A 19,618-nucleotide genomic window follows, 5' to 3' on the forward strand; every position below is an offset into this window, starting at 1 on the left:
TACTGTTCTTTCTTCAGTCACTTAAAATAATTACTTTTACACACTTGATATACAATTAGTAACACTGGCTTGTGTTTTTAATTTTTAGGGATGGATTTTTCTATTTTATTTAATTTTATTTTTGTAAATAAATAAAATTTTTGTATAATGATTCCAGTGCTTAAATTCCATAATAAGATACATTCAGATAAGTCTTCTTTCCAAAAAAAGACTTTCTTCTTCCTCCATCTTGTTCTCTTCCTTTCCTTTTAGGTAAATATTTGTAAGAGTTTTGATTAATCCTTACAAAGTTTGTTGTTTTTTTTTTCAAAATAAAAATATATGTCTATATATTTGTATTTTTCTCCTTTCTCATAAAAAGTAAAACTTTTGTGGAATATATTTTTATCCATGTTCCTTTTATCATATCAGTGTGTAGAATTTCACCTTGTTACTTTCTTATACCTGCACAATATTCTACTGTATTGTTATAACATAGTTTGTAGTTTATTCCTAATGATAGACAGTTGTGTTGTTTTCAAATGTTAATAATGCCACAATAAGAAACATTTTGCATATTTTAGCCTGTGCTTCTTTGAGATAAAGTCTTAAAAGTGGGATTGCAGAGTTGATTATTGCTAACTATTGCCAAATTTCCCTCTATATGAGTTATATCATTTTGCAATCCCATCAGCAATATATCAGAGGGACTGTTTATTTCCAGTTTGCCAACAGCTTTGTCAAACTTCAGGTTTTGTCAAATTCTGTTATTGCAAAGTTATATATCAATATATTTTTAATTTGCATTTCTCATACCATGGCCTAGATTGACTATCTTTTCAAATTTTAGGGGCTATTTTTGTCTCTTCTTATCTGAATACTCTTTTTTTTTTCTGTTTTCTATTTTCTATCTGAATCTTTTTTTTCTTTTTCTTGATTTTTAGGAGCTCTTAGAATGTTAGAGGAATTAAGCCTTTGCCTATTATATAAGTTTTAAATATTCCTTGCCAATGCACATTTCATTTTATTTATGATGTTTTTCTTCTAGGAAAAAAAATCTATTTTTACCTTGTCTAATTCATTTATCCTTTATTTCATTACTTTTGGATTTTTAAATTTTAATGCTTTTCTCACTCTATGTTTTACTGAGTTTTTCCCGAGTACTTGAATGGTTTTATTTCATTAAATATTCGTGTCTCGACTTTGTTTGGAATTTATTGCATAGAATCATATCTTTTATTTTCCAAACTGCTATTTAGGTGTCACAATGTCACTTAGTAAAAAGTCTGTCTTCCCCCAATGAATTATTATCTCATCTTTATTATATGTTACTGTTTCCATGTACACTCGTTATTTTATGGATTTTTTTTTCCTGTTCCATTTGTCTGCTTATTCATGTGTCAATATTATCTTTTTTTTATTTTTAATTGCTATAGGTACATGATAGTTGTATGTATCTATGCAATACATGTGATGTTTTGATACAGACATACAATGTATAATAATCAAATTAAGGTAATTGGAGTATCCATCACCTCAAGCACTTATTTCTTTGTGTTAGGAACATTCCAATTCCACTCTTTTAGTTATTTTAAAATATATAATAACATATTGCTGACTATAATGTTTTATTTATACAAATTTTATAATACGCATTCAGATATGGTAAGATGGTCTCATTCTTGTCTATTCTTTTCAAAAATTTTCCTGGTGCTATTTGCTTCTTATTTTTTTCTACTTAAAATTAAAATTGACATGACTAGTTTTAGGAAAAAAAAAAATGACCTGTTTGTTTTTTTAATCAAATTACATTAAAGTTACACATTAACTTAAGAAAAATTGTATATGTTAATATTGAATATTACTGCTCAAGAAGAAAAAAATCATAGTGTTTAATATCAAAGTCTATTTTTGCAACTTTCAAGAGTGGTTTACTTTTGCTCATATAGGTTTTACATTTTTCATGCTGTTGTAAATCATGTGTCATAATCCATTATTATTTATATCTAGTTAATATCTGTATATTTCAGTCTGTTAAGTTAATAATGTGTTTATTATTTGCTTCTATCTTACTGAGTTTTGTTACTATGTGCAGTAGTTTGTCTACTTGTTTTGAGTTTTCCACATGTATAATTATATTGTCTGTAAAGAAACATAGTTTTTGGTGTTTTTTTTCTAACACTATTACTCTAAATTTCATTCTTTTCTATATTTGCACTTTAATATATTTTTGGCTTGTTAAATAGTGATGCCAATTGTGGATATGTTTGTCTGATTCTGATTTTAACAGGAATGTCTCCTGGGTTTACCCATTAAGTAAGATGCTGACTTTTAGGCTGAGGATCATATATTTTATTTCTTTAAAAATTATCTACTGATTCCTAATTTATCCACAAATAAATAATTTCTAATTAATCCAGGAATAGCTAAAATTATTTATCAAGTGTCTTTTAAGAATTAATGGAGATCAGAATTTTTCTTTCTGGATATGTTAATATGCTGAATTATATTAATGGTTTCCTAATATTGAACAATCCTTGCACTGCTAGAATTATCCTACTTGATCATGAAATATGAGTTTTTAAAATTTACTGTTGGATGCTTTTTGCTAATGCTTTACTTATAATTTGCATCAAACTTCATAAATTGTAAAACTATCCATTGTATTTGCTGTGTGTGTGTATGTGTGATATTTTTCAAATATTTGTGTCAATTTTGCACTCAGTTTATAAAAATAAACTTAGATGTTTTCCTTCACTTCATATTCTGTGGAAACATTTTCACTAGTATCAGATTTTTTGATCTTTAAAATTTTGACAGAATTCCCTTGTGAAACCATTTGTATCTGTTTATTTATTTATTTATTTATTGAGGAGGTGTTTTGGGACACCTAAATTTATTTGCAAAATGTTTTACAAAATATTTTTTTACTCTGTTAGTTCTTTATGTACTTTTCTTTCTCTATGAAAAAGTAGGTTAACTAATTATTGATGTATTTTCTTGTTTTTTTCCTCCTGAAAGAAGCAATAATTGTATTTATTGTTTCTACTCTTTAAAAAAATGATTAACACTTGCTTTTATCTTTTTAGTTATTTATTTTTATTTTATATAAACTTATATTTGTCATAATTCCTTTGATCTTAAAATTATGTAGTTAAGTCATGTATTTTCATGATCTGCATAATACATGCCTAATGTTATGGATATTTATCTCATCTCTGCTTTAGCTATTAATATACCCCTTAGATTTGGAGATACAATGTTTTCTTTGAAAAGTTTTAATTTTGCCTTCATTTATTCTATCATTCAAATATTATGCAAGAGATATTTTTTCATGTGGGAATGTCTTTATTTTCTATTAATTTACTCTAATTGTATTACAGTCAGTGACTCTTACTATTTTTTTTCAAATTTATGAAATTTACTAAGGATTTCTTCGTAACAGAATATGGTCACCTTTTGTAAATATTCTTTGTACCCTTGAAAATAAGTTTTGGTCCCTCTGTTTTTAATATAAGATTTAACATTTACTTATAAGATCTACCCTATTAACAAGGTTGTAGAGATTTCTATCATTACTTTTTTACCCCCACCAGATCTATTTAGATCTAAGAAATGTATGTTGAAGTCTTCTAATATTAGCAGTTTATGTCTATTGCTCCTGTAATTTATACTTTATGAAAAGTGTTGCTGTTAAAGTAACTTCACAAATTTTGGTTACTAGTACTATACAGTATTTTTCTTTGTCTCTCATTTAATCATTTTGGGCCTCAATTCTACAATATCTGATATTAAAATCATTACCTTGCTTCCTTTTTGTTTGCATTTACCATTATCTCTCTTTCATTTTATTGGTAATCTTACTTAACAAGACTTGTCTCTTGCATAAGTCATAGAGCATTGTGAGTTCTTCGACCCCTACAGCACTGTTATTATAGGGTGTCCATATAGGGTGTGTGTTTGTTTTCGTACTCTCACACAACTTGGAATACGGGTGAACTTTTCTCAGATTCCTTGGTCATTCTGAGATGCATTCCCTCAAATCTCCACACTCTTTGATCTTCTATGAGTAAACAATTGTTGGGCATTTTGTATTTTCTTATTTTTGTAGTATTTTACATATGCATTCTCTTTCACTTTCAAATGCTCCCACCTCAAAGCTATTGATTATGTACACCAGCCAATTCTGTTGATGATCTGACTCACCCATTCATATTCTTGAGGAATATTTTTTCTTTCTTTAGCTATTCTACTTAGCCTGCCTTATTTGTAGTATGCATGTTGTGGTCCAAACACCAACTGGAATGTTATTTTTAGAAATAATTCTTGGCAACTTACTCTGATAGAAGTTGAGCTGATCTCTTGGAAAGACATGAACTCTTGCTTAGGATTGGGTGGTCACCTGGGCTGTGCCATTTTTAAATTGATACTATCTTTAAAATGGAGATGAAATGAAAACTAGATTATCTTATTTGCCCTTTTACAATATTGGCTTGTCAGTTTATAAGTGGGCACAGTGCCACTCAAACAGTGGGGATCCTGAGACAATGAAAACAAGGATCAAGTATGGCAATTATGTGCTAGATGAATATCCAATAATATGGAAGTCTGAAGATCATAAGTTTTTAATGACTAACATAATGACATGAATATTTTTTCTCAACGTTTGAACATTGAAAATTGCAGCTCAATTATAATATACTATAAATTTCACCATTGAGAATCCATTGTCAGTACCTAAGTCTTTCATGGAGTTTATTAATTTCCATAGAGTTTATTAACCTATAATATTTTAATATATCATATATAGGAAACTTCTGAATTTATTATATATACATATAACTATATATGCATACATGTGCTTTCTCTGCATTTTAAGGTACAATTGAAAACTGCTAATGCTTTGTCATATGTCCATTTTGATATTCTGTTCTGTGGTTAAATTTTTGAATAAATAAAATGTAACATTATCCAACTCAGTACATTTTACATACCTTAATTCCCTTTTGGGCTATATGATTGTTAGTCAGGTAAGCTAAACTGTATGAGAAAGTCAATGAAATCTAGAGCAATTGTTAGGCAAAAGCTAGATATTTGGCATTTACTAAATATTTAAAAACTTTAATATCCCAGGCACTTTTCTCGGTACTTGAGAAATATTTGTAAACAAAAATATTGTAAAATCCCTTGCTTTCCCACCTGCAGATAAGTGAAACGTTATTTTTAAATGGAAAATGGAATAATTTGACATGTTATTAATGCAGGAGAGGAGTCACTCACAATTTTTGTGGACAAGCGGAAGCTGAGCAAACGATCTGAAGGAAGTGATTCCAGCACCAATAGCTCTTCGGTTACTCTAGAGACCCTACATCAACTAGCTGCTTCCTATTTCATTGACAGGGACAGCACCCTTCGGAGACTTCACCACATTCAAATTGCATCCACTGCCATAAAGGTAAGAATGACTTTATACTAAAATTATCTCATTCCATTGTTTTTCCAATCTCCAAAATGCATTTCTATGTATTTGCTTTTCCCACTGATTTAAACACTTGTGTTATAAAAATATATTTAGCATTTCCTTTTGTTTTGAGTTATACAATATATTTAAGATGAAATTGTATGTATTTTGCTATAATTTTTGACATGATAACTGGAGTAAGATTGTTCATGGCCAAATGTAATTAAAATATACTTCAATTTATAAATTTATACTGGGGTACATAGAATCCCTCCCAAAGTATATATGGATACAAGTTTGTTTCAGTAACATTGATTTCTTTTGTAATATTTCTTATTTGATTGAACTCATTTAAAAATACTATCTCAAGAAGAGGTTTTAGTAGGCTGAATTTGGTCCATTGCACAAAATATTAAGAAGTTCTGATTTAAGGAATATTTGCCCACAATGTTTTAAACATATGGTTAAGTGGTACAAAGTCTTGGTTAAAGTTTCTAGAAGTCAAAATAGACCATAATCTAAAATTAGTATAGTAACATCATGTGTTCACTAAAATCATTTGGCTTTGACTATATTAAAATTGACTTTTACCCAAACTGAGAAAAGGGGGGAAATAATACATCTCTAATTTTCAAAATTAAAAAAAGGAAAATGAAAAAGAGACGATGGGAGACAGAGGAAGACAGCGAGAAAGAGAGAGAGAGAGAAGCTGTGGTCTCCAAAACAATAGATTTTAGACATATTCTCTGGTAGTTTAGGCCAACATCATTTCATTTGGCCAATAGCCACTGTAAAACTTACAGAGCAAAGAGTCAGCACAGTAGGATCCTAGACTAAGTTAGCAAAAACAAAGTAAAACATAAAAAGCATTTCTGAGTATTTCAAAGCTAACATTCCATAGTTAATACAAAAAGCAGCCATTAATATAACATTTTATTGCTTTATGAGAAAAAATTAATACCTGTGTATTTTTGTCTCAGTTGAAAAGTTACTGCTCTGATGCTTTGGGAATGCTCAGAGAAATTACTCTGAGGCGTATATTTTGTCCAAGATGTACTGGAGAAAATAAAAGGGGAAATGGAACTATCTTTAGCTTAAGGGTTACACAAACAATACTGCAAGTTGCTGATGTGCGTGCCTTCACTATTGCTTGTAGATGGGGTTAAGAAAAAGACTTCTGTAGATGTAAATTACACAATATAGTTAGTCTGCTTCTGACTGTAGAATTTATGTTATATTGAGTAACAAGTATATAAATAGTATTTATGCTGTGTAGATAAAAATGTCACCAGCATGAATGCCGATGTTTTAGTTAATTAATACAATCTATAAGGTAGGATATTGTCAGAGACATATAGCTTGAGGTTCCTGAAGAGAACTAAACTTTTTTAGAAATTGATTTCAATGATATAAACAGTAACTTAAATCAAACTGTATTTTCTAATAGAAGAAATCACTGTTGTGTGTTTTTATATGACTATTGATTTTTTTGTTCAGTACCAAGTGAAATTATAAAATACAGCTTTGTACTCATACTAAGTAAGAGATATTTATACACAGTTTATGTGAAAACTTAATGGGTATTTGCACATACTTCTATTCTCCCTCAAGAGAAGTATGTATTACAAAAAGCATGTTTTAGTGGGGCATACTATTGAATACAGGCATTGTTCTTAGACTCTGGTGACATAACTGGGAATGATGAGGATTTATGAAGCTTGTCACCTAACTGTGTGGTAGAATTGAGCCCCAAAGGAAAGGTAACTCTTTTTTTAAAAATATCTCTTTTAAATTATTATGTATTTACTTTTTTATTTCAGCATATTTCAGGGGGAACAAACATTTTAGTTACATAAATTGAGGAAGTGTATGATCTAAACAGCTCTGGGAAGAGGAAGGAATGACCTGGAATTTAGGAGTCCATAGGTTCACCTTGACAGGGCTACAAGAAATACCCAGTCTCTATTAATCAGAGAAAGGAGTTCTGAGCACACAGTAGGCTTAATTAAGGGCTGTGTACAGTGGCTGGGAGTGACAGAAAAAGCGGGTCTGACATCAGGTAGAGCAAGCAGAGAACAGTATGCGAATGACACAGGGATGGGCTGTGAGCAGAAGGACCCATATCTTGTGCCGTCACTAAGGAATGACAGGCAATGCGGTGTGTGCCAGCTGGAAACAACACGACTAAGGACATAAGCACAGAACTTCACAGGGAGTGCCAGGGTGAGGGGGTGAGGTCGTGGGGAACAGGCAAGAAAGGGGAGCAATTCAACCTTTCTGAATTTAATTTAGGCATGAAGAGAATTCCCTTATGAGGCCGTTGTAATTTTTAGTGACTGATAATTTTGCAGGCCAGGGTTAGTGGCAATCTGGGTTATTGGGAATGGTCCATGGAAATGCTTTGTTCCAATGCGCTGTGCTCAGGTAAGAATGGAGGCAGACATGGGGTTTCCATGTGCGCGTCCAGAGGTCTACAGACTCCAAATTACATGCCCACTTTTGTGACCGTGCGATTTTTCTGAGAATATTCTTTATTTTCATTAGTTATCAAATGTGAGGAAAGGTGTCTCCCCTCAATTGTAAATCTGATTAAGATTAAAAAGTAAATTAACAGAATATGAGGAACTGAGTAGATGGTGGGGGTCGGAGGGTAGGTTGATCCAATACCATTCAACTACTGAAATCCTTTCTAGGAGAATAAATAATTCACTGCAAAATGCTCTTGAAGCCAAGAGCTTAATTCCTTGCTAAATCCCTAAAGGTTCAATGCATTTCTTTTATATTTTAAAGTATCAAAGTAAGAGTAGCAAGATCTTCAGTTTCTTTGATTTGATATTACTTGGGTTTTTGGTGCCACATAGTAGGTATTTAATTTATTGAATGCATGTTGAATAAAGTTGATCTTTAATTCACAGAATTTAGGAGACAGTATTGCTAAAAAATAAAGTCAAATAAGATAATTATCATAAAACAACAAAAATATAATTAAATCATGCCAGCTTTTATCATGCTAATTCTTGCAAAACACAAAAGAGTACAGCAATTAGTGTTAACTGTGAGCCAGTTCCTAGAAAATGGAATAGAGCAGTTTGTTGTTTTTATCTCCTATAATTATGAATATGAATGTGGACTGGAGTTCATTAACACATCTGTAAACAAAAACCAGCAACTCAAAAGACTGTGTATCTTAATTAATTGCCATATTCTTGCAATTAATAGCATTTACACCAAATTTTGTTTCTCAACATTATTTGAATTTCAATAACATGTCAAGTATAAAATCTAGAGTTAGTCATTATTTTCAGAAGATTCGATTCAATTGACTCAGATTACCTAAAAAAAAAAATCACACTAATGTATTTCTTAAGTTTATTTTGAAATAGTCTAATAAGCCTTAATAATATATAATTGACAGTGTTGAGAAAATCAAAATATATTACATATTTTGGGGAGAATATTTAATCAATCACCTAATATATTATGGCATATGCATTTTCAAAGAGAATTTTTTTAATACATTAAGTTTTAAAAATCATTCAGTGAGGAAAACTAAATTCAACTATAGAACCTCATTAAAAATCTTAAAACCCTAATTATTATTCTTCGAAAATAGTTACTGATGTATTTCCTATATTTCTCATATTCTTCTAATATAGAAAAAATATCAGATAGCTTTTAATGTTATAGTATTTTGATCAACAAATCTAGGAAGAAAACAGAAACAATATATTAAAATGAACCCAAAGGTCAATATTCCAGTTCAAAGGATTTTTAAGTGATACATAGTTTACTTATGAGTACTATAGTAGATTTTGAGAGAGCCTCTACAACTGTAAATTACATTTCTGAAATTGTAAAATATATTAAATTAAAATATTAAAAGCTATTTATAAGATTAGGCCTGATAATAATTTTCCAAGAAACATTTTGATAAGTAAATTATTTGTTTTTTGAGAACAAAATCAGTAAAATGTAATATTTTTTTTTATTTTTTTATTTCTTTACATTCAAAAAAACTTACTTTAGGAAAACCAAAGATAAAAAAATTGCATGTAAACCATTCAAAATAATTACAGGCTTTAAATTTTGTATTTTTTACATTTTCAGGAACCAATATTGTCAAAACGTCCATACTGCCCAAAGTGACTTACAAATTCAAAGCAATTCTCATCAAAATACCAAAGTCTTTTTTTACGGAAGTAGATAAAACAACCATAAATTTCAGATGGAGTAAAAGGAGACCCCAAGTATCCAAAGCAATCCTAAGCAAAAAGAACAAATCTGGAGACATTACATTACCTAACATCAAATTATACTACAAGGGTATAGTAGCCAAAACAGTATGGTACAGATAAAAAAATAAAATAAAATAAAATAAAATAAAATGGAAACATAGATCAATAGAACAGAATTGAGAACCCAGAAATAAAACCATAGACCTGCAACCAACTGATCTTTGACACAGCAGACCAAACCATATACTGGGGAAGGATGCCCTCTTCAATAAATGGTTCTGGGAAGGAAAATTGGAGAGCCACATGCAGAATGAAACTGGATTTCTGTCTCTCATCAGACACAAAAATTAACTCAAGATGGATTAAGGACTTAAAGTAAGATCTGACACCATAAAAATGCCAGAATAAAACAGGAAAAATTCTTCTAGAGATTGGCCTAGGCAGAGAATTTATGACTAAGACCCTAAAAACAAATACAACAAAAACAAAAATAAATAAAATGTACTCGCTATCAAATTGGTTTCACTGATCAACACCAAAGAGCACATATAGGAATAACATTAATCGGATGTCGGGCAGATGGGAGTGCAGGGAATGGGTACATACATACATAACAAGTGTGATGCACACTGTCTGGGGGATGGACACGTTTGAAACTCTGATTGGGGGTGGGGAGAAAGGGCAATATATGTAATCTAAACTTTCGTACCCCCATAATAGGCTTAAATAAAAAATAAAATAAAATAAAATAAATGGGACATTATTAAACTATAGAGTTTCTACACAGACAAAGAAATAACCAACAGAGAAATAGACAACCTGCAGAATGGGAGAAACTATACATCTGACAAAAAATTAATATTCTGTATCTACAAGGAGCTCAAACAAATCGGCAAGAAAAAAAATCTAATAACCCCATTAGAAAGTGGGCAGAACACATGAGCAGACATTTTTCAAAACAAAACATACAAAAGGCTAAGAAACATGAAAAATTCTTAACATCACTAATCATAAGGGAAATGCAAAGCCACAGTGAGATACTGCCTTACCTCTGTCAGAACAGTCATTACTGACAATTCAAAAAACAATAGATGTTGGCACTATTGGCACTGTTGGCACAACAACAGATGTTGGCAGATGCTGTGAAAGGGAACACTTACACACTGCTGGTGGGAATGTATTAAATTGGTGCTACCTCTAGATAAAACAGCATGGAGACTCCTCAGAGATCTAAAACTCAACTTACCATTCCATCCAGCAATACCACTATTGGGTATCTACCTAAATGAAAAGAAGTCATTATATCAAAATGACATATGCACTCATTGTTTATTGCAGCACAATTCGCAATGACAAAAATATGGAATCAACCTAAGTGTGCATCAGCTGATGAGTGGATAAAGAACAAGTGCGTGCGTGTGTGTGTCTGTGTACTCAGACACAAAATGGAATACTATTACTCAGCCATAAAAAATAATAAAATATTGTATTTCTCAGCAATTTGGATGGAACTGGAAACCGAAATCCTAAGTGTAGCATCTCAGGAATGGAAAAACAAATATCGCATATTCTCACTTATAAATGGGAGCTAAATGATGGGTATTCATCATCATACAGAGTGCTATAATGGACTTTGGAGACTCAAAAGGTGGGAGGGTGGGAGAGGGTTCCTCAGGATCAAAAATTACCTATCACATACAACTTATGCTCTTCAGGTGATGGATTCACTAAAAGCCCTTTCTTCACCAATATACAATTAATCTCTGTATCAAAAAACTAAGTATTCTCTAACTCTATTGAAATGAAATAAGGATAAAAAAAAATCAAACAAAAATTATGCATACTTAAAAACATTTCTTGCAAAAAAAACTTTTTTTGCCCAGAGGACTTCACTGTTCAATTGTAACAATTTAAGGAAGAACTAATACCAATCATCACAAACTCTTTCTGAACATTCAAGAGGGATGAATCATGCTCAAACTATCAGTTGAATATAGCATTACTCTGATACAAAAACTAGGCAAAAATATTACTATGAAATAAAACTACCCATATACAGATACAAACACTCTAAGTAAAATTTAAGCAATTTGAACTCAACAATATATCAAAAGTATTTTACATCATGACTACTTGGGATTCACCTTAGAAATGCAGGCTGAATAATGTACAAAATTAGTCAATGTAAATTATCTTATTAATAAGCTAAATATAGATTTAGATGGATGATAGGTAGGTAGATAGACAAATAGAATCTTCTTAAAAGATGCATAAAAGCTTCAGGCAAAATATAAAACATGTTACTGAAAAAAAACTCTCAGAAACCTAGGGATAGAAAGGAATTTTCTCAAACTGATAAAGGGCATATGTGAAAAAGCTGTAACTACCTTCATACTCAGTGATGAAAGACTAACTACTTTTACCCCAATTTCAGGAACAAGACAGGATTTCCACTATTACCACTTTTATCAAACATTGTACTTGAGGTTCTAGCCAGTGCAGTTAGGCAATTAAAATAAATAAATCATTCAGATTTAAAAGGAAGATGTAAACTCTCACTATTCACATATGATATGCATGTCTATGTAGAAATCCAATGCAATCTTAAAAAGGTATAAAGAAGAAAAAGAGCATTTATCAGAGTTGCAGAGTAGAATATTAATATGCAAAAGTTATGAATATTTTTATTTACTAGCAACAGATAATCTGAAATTGATTCCATTTCATATAACATCAAAAATATTTAGTAATCAGTGATAAATCTGACAAAAAGACCTTACTGAAAACCATAAAAATACATTTAAATTTATTTCATTATTTTGATATTTTGATAATTCTATTTTAAATATGCAAATGAATTCATGCATATATAATCATCCATATATGTATATTGCATATATCTTTCCATCTATAGTCTGTACCTATCTCCCACACCTTTATGTCATATTGTTGTCTTCTTACCTTCATTTCTTACATAGTTTATGAAGAGTAGACATAATTATTGTTATTTTTTCCTTGAATGTAATACTTCACTTACTCTGGCTGTTTTTTTTTTTTTTTTACTTCATTTTTTTTTATTTAAAAATATTATGGGGTACAAATAAATGATTTTGGTTACATGAATCACTTTTATAATGCTTGAGTCATGGTTATGAGAGTGCCTGTCACCCAGATATTGTTACTGTACATATTAGGTAAGTTTTAGACCATCGCCTTTTTCTCCCTCCTGGTTGATTTCTGTTGAGTTTTACTTCCATCTATGCACATGTATGCTCCTTGGTTAGTTCCAGTTTAGTAATGAGTACATGTGGTGTTTGTTTTTCTATTCTTTTCATACTTCACTTAGCATGATGATCTAGAGTTACATCCAAATTGTTGCAAAAGGCATTAAATCATCCTTATTTATAGCCGAGTAGTATTCCATGGTGTACATATACCACATTTTGTTAATCCACTCATGAATGATAGGCATTTGGGTTGATTCCACATCTTTGCGTTATGAATTGTGCTGCAATAAATATTCGAGTGCAGGTGTCTTTTGAATAAAATGACTTCTTTTACTTTGGGTAAATACTGAGTAGTGATATTACTGGATAAAATGGTAGGTTGACTTTTAGTTCTTTGAAGTATCTCCATACTGTTTTCCATAGCGGTTGTACTAATTTGCAATCCCACCAACAGTGTATGAACATTCCTTTCTCTGTATATCCACACCAGCATCTAATGTTTTTGGACTTTTTAATGAAGACCATTCAAACTGACATTAGGAGATATCTCATTGTGGTTTTAATTTGCATTACCCTGATGCATAGTGACTTTGAGCATTTATTCATACCTTTATTGACCATTAGTCTATCTCCTTTTGAAAAGCTTCTGTTTATGTCTTTTGCCCACTTTTTCATGGGGTTATTTGATTTTTTCTTGCTGATTTGCTTGATTGAGTTCTTCATAGATTCTGGTTACTAGTTCTTTATTGGATGTATAGTTTGTGAATTTATTCTCTCTTTCTGTAGGTTATCTATTTGTTCTGTTAATTATTTCCTTGGTTGTGAAGAACTTTTTTAATTTAATCAAGTCCCATTTATTTATTTTTGTTGTTGCTGTGATTGCCATTGGGGTCTCTTTCATAAATTCTTTGCATAGGCTCTTTTCTAGAAGAGTTTTTCCAATATTTTCTTCTATAATTCTTATGGTTTCATGTCTTACATTTAAGTCTTTTATCCATTTTGAATTAATTTTGTAAGTGGTAAGAGATATGTATCCTGTTTCATTTTTCTCCATGTTCCTATCCAGTTTTCCAAAAACAATTTATTGAATAGGGATTCTTTTCCCCATGGTATATTGTTGTCTGCTTTGTCAGAGATCAGCTGGATATATGTGGATAGTTTTATACCTGGGTTTTATGTTTTGTTCCATTGGTATATGTTTCTATTTTTGTGCCAATACCATGATGATTTAGTTACTGCTGCATTGTAGTATAATTTGAAGTCTGTTGGTGGAATGTCTCTCAATTTATTCCTTTTGCTTAGGATTGCTTTGGATATTCCAGCTCTTTCTGGTTCCACAAAAAGTGTAGACTGAGTTTTTCTAGATCTATGAAATATGACATTATTATTTTTATGGAAATTGCATTGAATTTGTAAATCACTATGGGTAGTATGGTTGATTTCTACCAATCCATGAACATGATATGTTTGTCCACTTGTTTATATTGCCTTAGATTTCTTTCCTCAGTGTTTCATATTTTCCTTTGTAGAGATGTTTCACCTCCTTGATTATTACACTCCTAGGTATTTTATTTTCTTTGTAGCAATTGTGAATGGTGTTGGCTCTTTGATTTGACTCTCAGCTTGACTGTTATTGGTTTGTAGCAATGATACTGATTTGTGTACATTGATTTTGTAACCTGAGACATTGCTGAATTGATTTATCAATTCCAGGAGTCTCTTGGTGGAATTTTTGAGGTTTTCTAGGTGTAAGATCATATTCTCTGCAAAAAGTGATAGTTTGACCTCCTCTTTCCCAATTTGGATATCCTTAATTTCTTTCTCTTGTCTGATTGCTCTAGCTAGGACTTCCAGCATTATGTTGAATAGAAATGGTGACATTGGGCATCTTTGTCTTATTCCAGTTCTCAGTGAGAATACTTTCAGCTTTTACCCATTCAGTATGATGCTGGCTGTGGGTTTGTCATATATGGCTTTTATAATTTTCAGATATGTTCCTACTATGCCTAGTTTTTTTAGAGTGTTTATCATGAAAAGGTTCTGAATTTTGTGGAATACTTTTTGTGCAACTATTGAGATGATCATATGATTCTTTGTTTTTGCTTGTGTTTATGTGGTGAATCACATTTATTGATTTCTGTATGTTGAGCCATTGTTGCATCCTTTGGATAAAACCCACTTCGTCATGATGGATTATTTTATTGATAATCTGTTGAATTCAGTTTACTAGTATTTTATTCAGGATTTTTGAATCTATATCCATAAGGGATATTGGTCTGTATTTTCATTTTTTTGTTGTATACTTTCCTGGTTTTGGTATAAAGGTGATACTGGCTTTGTAGAATGTGTTGGGGAGCATTCCCTCTTTCTCTATGCTATGGAATAATTTCTGCAGAATGAGAAATCTTCTTTGTAGGTCTGATAAAATTCAACTGTGAATCCTTCTGGTCTGTAACTTTTTCTTGTTGTTGCAAGGTATTTTATTACTTCAATCTTATTGCTTGTCATTGGTCTGTTCAGAAGTTCTATTTCTTCCTGATTGAGTCTTGGGAGGTTGTATGTTTCCAAAAAGTCATCCATTTCCTCTACGTTTTTGAATTTTTGTGCATAAAGATTTTCATAGTATTCACAGATCGATCATATTTTGTATTTCAGTGGTATCAGTTATAGTGTCTCCTTTGTTGTTTCTAATTGAGCTTATTTGGGCCCTTTCTTTTCTATTCCTGGTAAATTTAGCAAGTGGTCAATAAATTTTGTTTATCTTTTCAAAGAACCAACTTTTTGTTTTATTGATCTCCTATATAATTTTCTTGTTTTTGAATTCATTTAGTTCTGCTCTGACCTTAGTTATTTCTTTTCCTCTGCTGGCTTTGGGCTCGGTTTGCTCTTTGTTTTCCAGTTCCTTGAAATGTGTTGTTGTATTGTTAATTTGTGATATATCTGTGTTTTTATTGTAGGAATTTAAGGCTATGAATTTTCCTTTTATGAATACTTGTGCTATATCCCATAGATTTTGATTGTCTGTGTCCTTTTTATCATTCAGTTCAAGGAATCTTTTAATTTCCATCCTAATTTCATCTTTGATTCAATAATTGTTCATCAGCAGGTCTTTTAAGCTCCATGACTTTGTATAGAATTGGGTATTTCCCTTGGAATTGACTTCTAGTCTTATTGCATTATGATCTGAAAAGATGCATGGTATGACTTCAGTTTTTAAAAATTTGTTGACCCATGTTTTATGGCTTAAAATATGATCAATCTTGGAGCTGCTGATGAGTAGAATGTATATTCAGTAGTTTTGGGTAAAATGTTCTGTAAATATGTTTTAGGCCCAATTGTCCTATAGTTCCATTTAATTCCAGTGTTTCTTTCTTTATTTTTTGCTTGGATGATCTGTCCAGTTCCATCAGTGGTGTGTTGAAATCCCTGGCAATTACAATGTTGTTTATCTCTCTGCTTAGATTTAGTAGAGTAGTGCCCAGATTTTATGAATCTGGGCACTCCTGTGTCAGCTGCATAAATATTTAGGATTGTTATGTCTTCTTGTTGAATTGTTCTCTTTACAATTATATAATGACCATCTTTGTCTTTCTTTACTATTATTGATTTAAAGTCAATTTCATCTGATATAAGAATGGCTATACCTGCTTTCTTTAGGTTTACATTTGCATGGAATATTTTTTTCCATCCTTTGACCTTGAGTTTGTCTGTAGGAGTCCTTGTGGTTTAGATGTGTTTCCCAGAGACAGCAGATCCTTGGCTCTTAATTTTTTATCCATTCTGCCACCATTTCTCTTGAGTGGGAAATTGCAACCATTTACATTGATTGATAGAATTTATATGTGGGATGCTGTTCTGTTAATCCTTATTGTTACTACCACACCATTTCTTTTACCTCTTGTATTATTGCTTTATTTGATCTCTGAGCTTTAGCTTTTGGGTGTTGTTTTTTTTTTTGTTTGTTTGTTTATTTTTTGTTTGTTTTTCAGCTCATTAAGGGGGTACAAAAGATCAGGCTATAGGGAATGGACACAATTGAAGCTCAGACTCGGGGGCATGGGGAGGCATGGGCAATGTATATAGCTTTTGGGTGTTTTTACACTGGAGAATGACCATTGTGTTGCTCCATATACAATGAAATTTTGAATGCTTCCTGCAGGGCAGGTTTTTGTCTTGACAAATTCCCTCAGTGTTTGCTTGTTTAGAAAAGTCTTTATTTCTCTTTTGTTTATGAAACTTAGTTTTGCAGGATACAAAATTGTAGGCTAGCAGTTTTTCTGTTTAAGAAGACTGAAGATGGAGCCAGAATCCCATTTCTCTGTTGAAAAATCTTCAGTTAGGCTAATGGGTTTTCCTTTTTAAGTTACTTGATGATTTTGCCTTACAGATGGTAGGAGTTCCTCCTTCATGTTGACTTTAGCCAGTCTGATGACTATGTGTCTTGGTGATTGCCTCTTTTTGATGAATCTCCCAGGTGTTTGCTGAGCTTCTTGTACCTGGATATCTAAATCGCCAGCAAGATCAGGGAAATTTTTCTCAATTATTCCTTCACATAGGTTTTCCAGCCCTTGTGCATTTTCTTCTTTACCCTCTGGGATGACTATGATTCTTATATTTGGGTGTTTTACATAATCCCTTATTTCTTATAAGCTTTGTTCATTCTTCTTAATTCTCTCTTCATTGTTTTTGACTGACTCATTTAATTCAAAATTGTTGTCTTTAAGCTATGAGATTCTTGCTTCTGCCTGGTCTAGTCTATTTTTAAAACTTTCTACTGTGTTTTGTATTTCCTTAAATGAAGTTTTCATTTCCAGAAGTTCTGTTTTTCTTTTTCCTTAAAAATTTCAATCTCTTTAGTAAATTTTTCATTCATTTCCTGTGTTGTTTTTCTGGTTTCTTTGAGTTAGTTTTCCATTTCCTCTTGGATTTTGTAGACCTTCTTTATAAACCATATTTGGAATTCTTTATCCAATATTTCAGTTTTTTTGTTTGTTTGTTTGTTTTTTTCATTTTGGTTAGTATCCATTGCAAGAGGGCCGTTGTTCCCTTTTGAGCAAGGCCTTTTGCTCTGATTTTTCAAAAATAGATTCCTTCCCATCTGGAGCAATTGTTGCTTCTTAATTTTCAATTTTCTTCTGTCATATGGGGCTTTTCCACCTACTCACTCATATGGGGGTTTTGTAACATATGTTGGGTAAGAATGTTTGCCTTGGTTTGTGTGTGCTTTAATGGTGATCGAGGCTCTGGATAGATGCCTTAGTTATGGATATCCTTAGTGTGATGCTTTTCTCAGTTGCTACTTGCTTGTATGCTGTAGTAGTGGTGTGCTGTGTGTATGGACCGATTCCCTGTCTCTTTTTGATGAGAGACAATGGAGACCTTTGAAATCCTTTCTCTTTCCCCAGCCCTGTGGTCTTCTTGGCATTGTGAATCATAATGGCACACCCAATTTAATCACTGAGACAGTAGGTGGTGATTGTGGCTGAGAAACAATCTCACCCTGCATGATTGCGTCAGTAAATGTTGAAAAGGGCTATTCAAATTGACCTTCCTGTCAGTAGGTGGCATTGCTGGAAGGAACAGGATGCAGTATTGTTTTTGTCACTGGCTCTGGTACCTCCAAGAGAAGCACTCTCATGTCCCCAGTGATAGGTGGGGCCCTGAAACTTCGAGGTGTATCCCTATTCTCTGCCTCAGCAGAGGACGGTGTGGGAGTGAGGCTGCGCAGAGCTGGGGAGGGTGGTCTTGCCTTCAGGCCCCACAAAAGCAAGTAATGTAGCTGTTTTTGGCAGGGTTCAAATATCTGCTTCCAGATTCTGGGGCCGGACATCCAGGAGGGGCTGAAAGGGCTCCACCCAGCCAGAAAGTCTGCTTGTGGAGACATAGCTATCTGGGATTTACAATCTGACTTCCCAGCTCTCACATCTCCCTCTACCTGTGAGTTTGCCCTGCTAACGTACATTTCTGTAATTCACCTTCAGGCAGGCAACTCCCACATTGGGCACCCTGGGTTCACTGCAGGTCCACAGATGAAGAGGCATGGGCCCCTATCTCCATGGATGCCTCAGCCTGGAGTACATGCCTACTGGAGAGAGGGAGCTACTTACCTACTTCTCAGCAGACATTGCTCTCTTGGCTAGAATGGGTCGGGGAGGGGTTCCTGCTCCTGTGTAGCCCCAGTGCCTGAAGGAACAGAGCCTGGTTGCTATGGCACCCAGGGCTGAACTCTTCCTCACTGTGGAATCCACTCCACCAAATAGGGCCGTTTTCCTGTTGGAGGGGGTGGGTGCTTTCCCAGTTCGCTGTGTTTAAGAACCCACAGTAACCTACTGTCAGATCTGTCCACGTGGGCTTCCTTGCATCCCTAGTCAAAATTGCAGACCTCCCCTCTTTGTCTCCAGCAACACGCTGGAATCCCGCGGTGATGGGGTATGGTCTGCTTGTCTGACTCGCTGACCTGTGACTCTGAAATGCTGTCAGGCAGGGAGTTCCCGAATCAGACACCCTGGATCCCTGCAGGTCCCCATAGAGAAAGGCATGGGTCTCACTTTCCTCTGAAGCCTTAGCCTGTGGCATGCCCTGCGGGGGAGGCAGCTGCTTGCCAGCTAATCAGGGTAAATTGCTCTCCTGGCTGGAATGGGTGGGGGAGGGTCTCCAATGCCTGAATGAACCTCACCTGGTCGCTATGGCACCTGGGTCTGTTGTCTTCCTAACTC

General features: G+C 33.0%; 1 protein-coding gene across 2 annotated transcripts in view; it reads left to right on the forward strand.

Moving 5' to 3' along the window:
* Positions 1 to 19,618, forward strand: part of BRINP3 (BMP/retinoic acid inducible neural specific 3) — a 399,388-nt gene that overhangs the window by 213,307 nt on the left and 166,463 nt on the right. For both annotated transcript variants that reach the window (XM_069459484.1, XM_069459485.1), the window contains one exon: positions 5,244 to 5,434. In XM_069459484.1, the coding sequence (XP_069315585.1) occupies positions 5,244 to 5,434 (191 nt within the window). The remainder of the gene's footprint in view (positions 1 to 5,243; positions 5,435 to 19,618) is intronic.

The sequence above is a fragment of the Eulemur rufifrons genome, chromosome 27 (genome assembly GCF_041146395.1).
Source record: "Eulemur rufifrons isolate Redbay chromosome 27, OSU_ERuf_1, whole genome shotgun sequence".
Lineage (NCBI taxonomy): Eukaryota > Metazoa > Chordata > Mammalia > Primates > Lemuridae > Eulemur > Eulemur rufifrons.